The sequence below is a fragment of the Gadus macrocephalus genome, chromosome 17 (assembly GCF_031168955.1).
Source record: "Gadus macrocephalus chromosome 17, ASM3116895v1".
NCBI classification, from domain to species: Eukaryota; Metazoa; Chordata; class Actinopteri; order Gadiformes; family Gadidae; genus Gadus; species Gadus macrocephalus.
The window spans coordinates 11,319,545-11,330,298 of record NC_082398.1 but is presented as its reverse complement, the minus strand read 5'-3'; the positions used below and the strand labels follow the sequence as shown (position 1 = coordinate 11,330,298).

The 10,754-nt window shown below is 46.1% G+C and overlaps 1 protein-coding gene across 1 annotated transcript in view; it reads left to right on the top strand.

Annotated features, from left to right (window-relative positions):
• Positions 1–338: 338 nt before the first annotated feature.
• Positions 339–10,754, top strand: part of LOC132445776 (nectin-4-like) — a 21,565-nt gene continuing 11,149 nt past the window's right edge. Inside the window, exons 1-4 of the mRNA XM_060035902.1 lie at positions 339–1,382; positions 5,143–5,337; positions 7,653–7,820; positions 9,281–9,559. Of these exons, the coding sequence (XP_059891885.1) occupies positions 1,328–1,382; positions 5,143–5,337; positions 7,653–7,820; positions 9,281–9,559 (697 nt within the window). The 5' untranslated portion in view covers positions 339–1,327. The remainder of the gene's footprint in view (positions 1,383–5,142; positions 5,338–7,652; positions 7,821–9,280; positions 9,560–10,754) is intronic.

Sequence of the window (10,754 nt, the reverse complement as noted above, 5' to 3'; positions counted from 1 at the left end):
TAGAGTAAATCAAAAATACTGTGGTGTGCTGGTTTCATTTTTCAGGATGGGTCGAGTGGAAGTTAGGGAGTTATGGAGTTATGTCTTCACGCCTTCAGCATTGATCAGCGTGTGTGTTGGTGTGTTGGTGTGTGATCAGCATTTCTCGTCTCAGAAGGGAATCAGACGCCACCTATTGGACAATCTATTCGATTACAATTCGATTTGTTTTTTTAATGAACAAACAGCAGGTCCACATACAGCCGGTGACTCAGACCAATACCACAGCTTCTAATCATCCTAAGGAAGATTCTTGGGATTGAAACGAGGGAATGTGTATAATATTAACCCCCCCCCCCCCCCCCCCCCCACACACACACACACACACACACACACACACACACACACACACACACACAAACACACACACACACACACACACACACACACACACACACACACACACACACACACCTTAAAGAACCTATAATACTACTTTGCATTTTATCCATGCAGTCGATGTAAAGGCAGGACGACATTCCTGGTGTCGTTCTAAGCCCTGTTGGTGCGCCGGAGCGTGTAAAGGCTAGAATATAACTGTCAGCCGCTCAGCCCGAACCGGAAAGGTGACTTTCGTGCAGTAGTGTGTGTGTGTGTGTGTGTGTGTGTGTGTGTGTGTGTGTGTGTGTGTGTGTGTGTGTGTGTGTGTGTGTGTGTGTGTGTGTGAGAGAGAGTGTGTGTGTGTTTGGGTGTGTGTGAGCGCGCGTGTGCTTGCGCGCGTGTACTTGTGCCTGTTTGGATGCGCGTGTGTGCGTGTATGTGCGTGTGCGTGTGAGTTTGAGATAGAGAGAGAGAGGGAGGGAGAGAGAGAGAGAGAGGTTGCGACAGGTGTACACCAAACAGGTAGCTGCGCCTTGTTTTTTTTTTCTTCCACGGGACGAACGTATTCCCCCCTGCCTGGCCGAGAGCAGAACAGAACAACAAGTGACGAAGATTAAAGGATTTAAACATTTTACAAAGGAACAATTGGGTGGTTTTCCCCTTCCATCTCGCGGGCTAGAGCGCGATCTAAAGGTTTAACGCACAGACGACGCACGGCCCTTCCCCCGGAGCGTCCATTTGGAGATATTGTCCTTTTGGGGGGGTGCGTTGCGTTTGATCTACTTAAAGGGGTTACTTTAAGTTCTTGATTGTGTTCTCGCTTCCCACCCGCTGACCGGGGCTGAACCTGAGGAGGAGACGCAGACGGTGTACTGGAACCCATGTCCTGCAGACATAGATAGAGCAGTGATCCCACCTTACAGCCCGACATCCCCTCAGCACTGCCTTTGGGACCCCCAGGTGGAGGATGGTATCGCTGCTCAGAGCGCTCTCTCTCTGTCTACTGGTCAGCTCCGTTTCTGGTAAGACATGGCGTTTCGCTTGTTCTTCATCTTTTCCTTACCAGGGTTGTTTAAGATTGATCTTGGTGGCTTGTTGGTGTGTTTATTTCCCTGGAAGTGCGCGTTTTGGATACTGCCCAGTTCAGTTTAATTTGAGCGATTATCATGGGGGCGTTTTATTGTATTTTCATAAAGTCTATAACGTTTAAAGTGAGGAAGATTGGCGGTTTCATGTTCATGTTTTCTTAAAATGCTCACATTTGCCTCTTGATGTATCAGCAAGGTAGGACGGAAGAGTATTGTGTGGCAATTCTGGAAAAACGGGTCGCTGTTGACCTGTCCACACCTGCCTGTGATCCAGTGTACTGATGTGTGTGTGTGTGTGTGTGTGTGTGTGTGTGTGTGTGTGTGTGTGTGTGTGTGTGTGTGTGTGTGTGTGTGTGTGTGTGTGTGTGTGTGTGTGTGTGTGTGTGTCTGTGTGTAGGTGCGCGCGCGCATGTGTGTGTGTCTGTTTGTGTGTGCGTGCGTGCCTGCATGCGTCTGTGTGTGTGCGTGTATATCGAGGAAACCCCCTCTCTGACCACACGTGTATTGGCCCTCTGTGTCTCCCTATGAGCCACAGGATGAATAGGCTGCTAGTCACCAGTGGTGTGTCAGTAGAGAGCAGGTGTCGTGTGCGGCCCAACAATGTCCCGCATGTGTAGGAAAGGCGTAGATGGCTCCAGGGAGCAGGGCGCTGGCGGAGCGCAGTAATGTCGCACAGGCAGATTCCACTCCAGCCCTTAATCCTCAGAGTGACGAACCCTAGAACACACCCACAACTAGGGAAATGGGTTATGGTTGTGTTTGGTAGAAACTGTGTGTCATCGACCAATTGTTTTTTTGGACGACTAGGAACTTCCTTTCAAGATGAAAAGACACCACGGCTTGAGATTAATTGATGCTTGGCTCCACCCCGTTTGGAGACAACAGGAGGTTGTTCAACTTTGATTGGACCGTTGCTAATTGGTTGACGTGTACGCTATTGTTCCTTAACAGTGGCACTCCGTCCCAAATATGTAGTCTTTATTAGCGTGTGCCACGTTTAGTAGTTAAATGACAAACTATAAAGATAGGATAAAGATATATCAGACCAATGATAGATTTCACCAGGGACCACCCCGTTGTCAACTAAACATATCCAAACTGTTCAGTTGTAATTGTGAACTTGCCACATGGTGTAACTAAAATACAAACAAATGCTCTTGTGTTGGGCATTGTGAAATTAAAGATGACACAACTTCATTTGTTTTCCAAATGTAACAACCATGGGGGCTCCTAATGGCGCGTTTCCACTGCAGGGTGCGGTATGGTTCGGTTCGCAAAGGTGCGGTACGGATTGCGTTTCCACCGCCAAAAGTGGGCGTGACCCGGACTGAGCCATACTCGTTTTTCCCTCGTCTTCAGTACTCCTCCGTTGGGGTACTGAGACGCCTGAAAGGGTGCCGGAAAATTCGAGCTACACACCTCCGTTGATTGGTCGACAGAATCGTCACTTCCGGGCGACGTGGGGATAAAAACAAACAAACAGTAGCCTCGAGGTATTATTCTTTACAATGAACATGTCACGTTAAACGCTTGCTTGGGCGAACAAGGAGGTGGAGACGTTCCTCTGCATTCTTGGGGAGGAAGACGTTGTTTACGATGTTTAGTAGCTACCGCGGCGATCGACATTCGGCCTAACATAAAGGGTACTGTCGGCGGTAGAAATGCGACCTCGGAACTGAGCTTGGCTATACCGCCCCCTCCCTACCGGACTTAGGCGAACCGAACCGTACCGCACCCTGCAGTGGAAACGCGGCATAAGAGCCCCTTCTGGCCCTCCACTGGGCCAGATGTCCCTTTAGATCATCACTGTTCCACATCATTTGTGAGTCCTATTTATCTATATCAGTAGTGACTAATCATTTGAAAAGACAACAAGGACACAAAACATTTAACCGCTAAAAGGTTCATTGAACAGGAGCATGCCATGAGGGATCCACCAGTTATTCTAGTTGGTTTGTATACACAAACAGAGGCTTCACAGACTGGCAGGGGTTAGCTTTGCGTCTGGGACCAGTCCGTTTAAAGGCGACACTGTGCATGTTTCTGGGTGTGTTCTCTCTCTCTCTCTCTGTCTGTCTGTCTGTCTGTCTGTCTGTCTGTCTGTCTGTCTGTCTGTCTGTCTGTGATTGTGTTTCTACATGATTGTGTTTACGCATGAGAGAGTGTGTGTGTGTGTGTGTGTGTGTGTGTGTGTGTGTGTGTGTGTGCTTGTGTATGTGTGTGTGTGTGTGTGTGTGTGTGTGTGTATATGTGTGGGTGCGTTTGTGTTGGAGTGTTTGTGTGTGTGTGTGTGTGTGTGTGTTTGTGAGTGTGGGTGCATTTGTGTGTCTGTGTTTGTGATTGTGTTTGTGAATTAATGTGAGTGAATATATTGGTGACTGTGTGAGTGTGTGTGTGTGTGTGTGTGAGTTTATGTGTGTGTGTGTGTGTGTGTGTGTATGTGTGGGCGTACAAGAGTGTGTGTGGGTGTGTTGGTGTGTGTGTATAAATGCTCTAAGACAGCTCATCTTGAGCAACACGTCGGACAGGATGCCTCTTCACTCTCCCGTCTCACCCCTTGTCTCACCTCCTGTCTCACCCCCGTCTCAACAAACGCCCCTTGTCTCTTACTGCAGAGACATAACATGCATGGTTCATCCCTCTCCTTTCTGTGTGTGTTAACTATTGTTCAAACTCCATCTCCATCTCCCCCTCCTCTCTCCCCCTCCCCTCTCCCCCTCCTCTCTCCCCCTCCTCTCTCCCACTCCTCTCCCCCCCTCCTCTCTCCCTTCCACCCCCAACCAACCGTCTCATCACCTCTACACTCAACACTCGGAGGGTGATAATGGACAACGCAGGTTGTTAGGATTAGTGTTTTCACTTCCAGTTTAAAGGTGGCCATTTTAGGTCACAGGGTCAGAAGCCTGCAGATTGTGCATGCATGATTATTGTGCGTGTGTGACCACCTTATATCTAACTTATATGAACTAGTTTATGCAGCTAATTAAATAGAATGATAGAGAGAGTGTGTGTGTTTGTGTGTGTGTGCGTTTGTGTGTGTGAGTGATGGGTCATTATTAAGGCAAGCTTAATGGATTTCTTCGGCACGTCATCACATAGGCGCCCACTTTAATAGTAGACAGTAGGCTATTGTAACAGCTCACATATGTCTGTACAGCCAGGTTCAAATATTGAACAAAGAAACAGCCTCATCGGGTTAAGGTTCATCGCGTTATTACAGGTTAGAATATTGAAATGGTGCAATCTAACATGTTATGTCTTCCTTGTTTTCACAATCTTGTCCTCATTCTCTTTTGATCTCATGCCACCATTCTGTTACTCGTCCGCAGTAAGAGATAAGTGAGAGTTAAATATATTTATATATATATACATAATATATATGATAATTGCGATTTCATTGAATTGTTCAAATGGCATTATTGTCATTGCCAACCATTTTGAATGGGTCCTTGTGAAATAAAAGGATTGATTCAGTACATCACCAAAAGGTAAACCATACACCAAAAAGATTTTCCGAGGTGCATTAACATGCAACATAGAAAATTACTTAAAATACTTTGAAAAAACCAAAATATGTATTGTTTATGTTTATATATACATTTTACACTTACATTTACTCTTTGAATGTATTTTTTCTCTCTCTCTCTCTCTCTCTCTCTCTCTCTCTCTCTCTCTCTCTCTCTCTCTCTCCCAGTGGGGAGGGGGGAGTTCCTTGACGCACCCCCCGGCCATGCCTTGCTCTCGCTGGCGGAGAAGGAGACGGTGCTGCCCTGCCGTTACCGGGACGATCCCGGGGTCAAGTCGACGGTGATACAGGTCACCTGGTACAAAGAGGGGCCCGGCGGCCGGGACCAGATCATGGCTGCCCATCATCAGGACGGACAGACAGGTAACCTGACGGACAGACAGACAGACAGACAGACAGACAGACAGACAGACAGACAGACAGACAGACAGACAGGTAACCAGACAGACAGACAGACAGACAGACAGGTAACCTGTCAGACAGACAGACAAACAGACAGGTAACCTGACAGACAGACAGACAGACAAACAGACAGGTAACCTGACAGACAGACAGACAGACAGACAGACAAACAGACAGGTAACCAGGCTGTCAGACAGACAAACAGACAGGTAACCTGTAAGCCAGACAAACAGACGGACAGACAGGTACCTTGACAGATAGACAGGTAACTTCGGAGACAGACCGAGAGACAGAGGTCACCTGACAGACTGGTCACCTGACAGACAGACACACTCACACACACACACACACAAATAACCTGACAGATAGACAGACAGACAGACAGACAGAAATTTAACTTCAGAGACAGACCGAGAGCCAGACAAATAACCTGACAGATAATAATAATAATAATAATAATAATAATACATTTAATTTAGAGGCGCCTTTCAAGACACCCAAGGTCACCTTACAGAGCATATAGTCATCATTCAAAACTATGTAAAACAGACTAGGAATAAAAGGAAAACAGAGGTTAAACATGAAGAATAATAATAATTAATAACACTCAAAGACGCCTAAAGTGAAGGGGGGACCTCACTAACCACCACCAATATGTAGCACCCACTTGGGTGATGCACGGCAGCCAATCGGTGCCAGAACGCTCACTACACACCAGCTTGAGGTGGAGAGTTAGGGATGAGGTGGAGAGTGAGTGAAAAGAACATATTTAAACACTATCGACCATATTTAAACACTGTCGATCACATTTAAACAATATCGACCACATGTAAACACTATCGACCACATTTAAACACTATCGACCATATTTAAACACTATGGACCACATGTAAACCCTATCGACCACATGTAAACACTATCGACCACATGTAAACACTATCGCCCACATTTAAACACTATCACCCACATTTAAACACTATGGACCACACGTAAACCCTATCGCCCACATTTAAACACTATCGCCCACATTTAAACAGTATCGCCCACATTTAAACACTATGGACCACATTTAAACACTGGACCACATGTAAACCCTATCGACCACATGTAAACCCTATCGACCATATATAAACACTATCGACCATATATAAACACTATCGACCACATTTAAACATGTAAACCCTATCGACCACAATTAAACACTATCGACCACAATTAAACACTATCGACCACATTTAAACATGTAAACCCTATCGACCACATTTAAACACTATCGACCACAATTAAACACTATCGACCATATTTAAACACTATCGACCACATTCAAACCCTATCGACCACATTTAAACCCTATCGACCACATTTAAACCCTAACAACCATATTTAAACACTATCGACCACATTCAAACACTATCGACCACATTTAAACCCTATCAACCATATTTAAACACTATCGACCACATTTAAACACTATCGACCACATTCAAACACTATCGACCATATTTAAACACTATCAACCATATTTACACGCTATCGACCACATTCAAACACTATCGACCACATTTAAACCCTATCGCCCACATTTAAACACTATCGACCACATTTAAACACTCACACAATTTGATACATATCACCATATAGATATAGATTTGTGCTGATTATATTATTACGATCTATCCTTGTATTTAAATTGCGGATCCCCATAAAGGGTATAAATTGCCATCCCCGTATTGGGTTCCAATAGGTTGACTGACTCTCCGTCCATCCTTCGTATCATCTGCTGTTCCAGCGCCAGACAAACGGCGGTGACACTACCGACGGAAAAAGCCGTTACGTCCCATTGTTTGGAGTGAAAGCAGTTTCTCCCTATCCATATAATATATATATATATATATAGATCTACACATATAAATAGTTTATAAAAGAGTTAAAAGTTTACAAAAACACACTTAAATTACTTAAATTACTAAAAACAACGCAACACGCACGGAGCTACTGGATAAGCGTCCTACTCGCGTCGGCGCCATGGCAACTCAGATAGACAGACAGACAGGTACCATGAAAGACAGACAGACAGACAGGTAACCTGACAGACTTTTTACTTTAATTTCTTAATGATGTACTTCTGCATCATCACCACCGCCCATCATCATCATCATCATCATCATCATCATCATCATCATCATCATCATCATCATCATCATCATCATCATCATCATCATCGTTACCACCACCACCATTTTGGATCGAACCTTTACCTCTATCCCCTCCCCCAGCGTTCGGGCCGTGGTCAGGCCGTGTGCGGTTCCAGAGCAGCGAGCCCATGGTGGACTCGAGCCTGGTCATCCTGACCACGGAGGTGGTGGACGAGGGCAGCTACACCTGCCACATCAGCACCTTCCCAGGCGGGAACTTTGACCAGAAGCTGACACTCACTGTCTGGAGTAAGCAACCCCCCCCCCCCCCCCCCCCCCCGCCTTCTCCACCAACTGTCATCCACCAACCAATGAAACAGCCGCTTGAATCCAACTGCCGAGTGTCAACTTCAGTGCATCTATTATTTTAATGAACCACCGTAGTTGCGCAATGATTACGCGATTACTATGAGTGGGTGAGGCTGTGCACGCGCACTGCGTTAACACACTCCCCACTGGCATTAACGCCATTAACCAAACCTAACCCCATCCACCCTGACCTTAGGACCTCCAGGGGAACCGTCACGCTCAGCTATCTTCTACTTTAACAGAGTGCTGCTTGTTCATGATATCACTGGTCCAACCCTTTCCAATTGTTGTCCTGGAAACTGAGCTGTTGTCAAGGACTGCGATTTTTCACATTACACAAATTAGGCAATACTATCCCTACATGAGAAAATAGCTGAGCGTTGTAGTTTACCTTTGAAGGTGACATATTATACCAACAGGTGTGCGAGTGATTAGCCATTACAAGCCGTTTTGAAAACCACTTCTGACATCACAAGTGGGCGGGTCAACTCCGACGTATGACGGATAGATGAGTAACTTTTGCTACAGTTCACTGGATAGGCTGGTAGATTAATATCCAGCACACATCTAGGTGGACACGCCCTCTTGTGATGACAGAAGAGGAAGATTACCCAGTGGACTGTAGCAAATGTTGTTCATCTATCTATGTGGTGTGTTCACTTCGCTGGAAATTATGGGGAAAACATTTTCAGGACGTCGTAGAGTTTGCGTGAACGACACCACATGACGCTGTTATGATTCTACTTCCGTTCAGCAACTCGGGCCAAATTTTGATAAAAGAGTTGCCCAGTTGGTGACACATGGTTTACTAGTGGCGCGCATGAACATGCGTTTTAGTCAATATAAAAGAATCAACCATCATATCACATACTTTACTATTGATTGACGTTGTAACGTCTGTTGGCATGACTTTGCTCAGTTTAAACGTTGTGTACTGGTAAACCAGCTCTAGATAAAGATAGAGGAAGTGTTGCCTTCCATACAGTGGCAATACTGTATGTTCTTCTCATAAACAAAAGCAATAGGATATAGGTGATAGGCATCAAAGAAATAAAGACATGCAAAGTTCTGACTGGTTTTTATCGGATAAAAACCCCCTGCTGTGAAGAACTTTTAGATTCCCAACCGGCTGTTTCCCAAGTGCACATGAACGGCCGCTGTCGGGAACACGTGTTAGCGTCACTGGCGAGCCGTCTCGTTATCACCAGGAGAGTGAACGCTCCTTTTATACATCTAGGTGGACTCGCCACTTGTGATGTCACTAAAATACGGGAAAAGGCCAAGTTTAAAACAGCTTGTAATGGCTAATCACACTCAAACCTGGTTTAGCTCCAGATCTCAAGTATCTGCCCCTGCTCATCTCAAGCATGACCCCTGACCCCTACCCTCTAACCCCCCAGCTGTCCCCATCTCCTCCCTGGACCCGGTCATCCTGGTGGAGGGCCAGTCGTACCGTCTGGCCGCCGCCTGTCGCTCCGTGGCCCGCCCGCTGCCCAGCCTCTCCTGGGACACCGACCTCAACGGCCAGTCCACCAACCGCTCCTCCGACACCGGCTCCGTGTCCTCCCACTACTCCCTGCACCCCCTGCGGAGCATGAACGGCAAGAAGCTGGACTGCCTGGTCTCCCACCAGTCCCTGAAGAAGCCTCGGAGGCTCCGCAACAACGTGGTGGTGCACTGTGAGTCGGCCCCGGCTAGCTTGTTAGCGGTGCATTCTCATTCAGAAGCTAACATTGACATTTACATTTAGGGCGTTTAGCGGGTGCTAAAAGCACCCGCTAAACGCCCTAAATGCAACTTACAATAAGTACATTTCTCAGAAGAAGGAGAACCAATATATCATTGTCGGCAAAGTAAGGATGTTCACAGAAACAAGTGGCAAGCACCAACCATTGCAAGGTTAACCTATTTCCCCTACACAACAAAGTAAGCTAGGATAAGATGTTACCGAACCATCACCACTTTCCATTCCGGGGCACATTCTGAGTTAGCTAGCTTACACGACTGACGTGAAAGCAGTCAACAAGCAATGTATGCTGCCTATCGCTGTTAGCGTAAGCAACCTAGCGTGTACAGGCTCATTCTGGTGCAAACGTTATCTGACAGACTCCTTCTGGTTATGTTAAATCTAACAAACTGACTAAAGAGTTAGCTATCTCATGCGGTCCTTTTGTAGCTGCACTCGCTAGCCCCTGAGCTTGTGAAGAAGGTGCAGAAGTCCTCCATCGAAGGATGCGACTGATGTAAATCGCACAAGACCGCCGTGCACATGTGCACACGCATGTTGCATACAGGCGGAGAAGCGCGTGGAACATCATCAAGATAGCATTGTCTTCATTACATTATCTACATTATCTAAAAGTCATTCAGATACTCATGAATGACTTTTACTGTAAAAGAGACAGCAGAAACACCCAATAGTGACGGTGAACGTACGTCACGCCGGGCGCCATCTTGTGTACCTTATTTACAGATCATTTTGCGTCCAATAGCCTAATGAGGAATGCAACTTATGAAATGGAGATCCGCTGCATTCGTTATCTGCGAGTAGGGGTTCAAATGTTATCTTTGAGGGCAATGGCATCCGTCACATACCTTCTTTAAATTAAAAGTGCTTGTTTTTGCCTCTGACAGGCTAAGATTATATTCTTACATAATGGAAAAGATCACTACAAACTCGTTTTTTTACCGTTACCCTGATCACGGTTGTTATTGCGTCCAAGTCCTGCAAGTCCTGTCAACTCGGACCAAATGGACTCAATAGTCCTGCAAGAAGACAACGGTGGAGTTGTGAGTGACGGCTGTAGACAGGAGAGTTTGTGTTGGACGACGAGCAAATGTAGCTCAGTGTTATCTCAAAGATTTGGTTGAAGG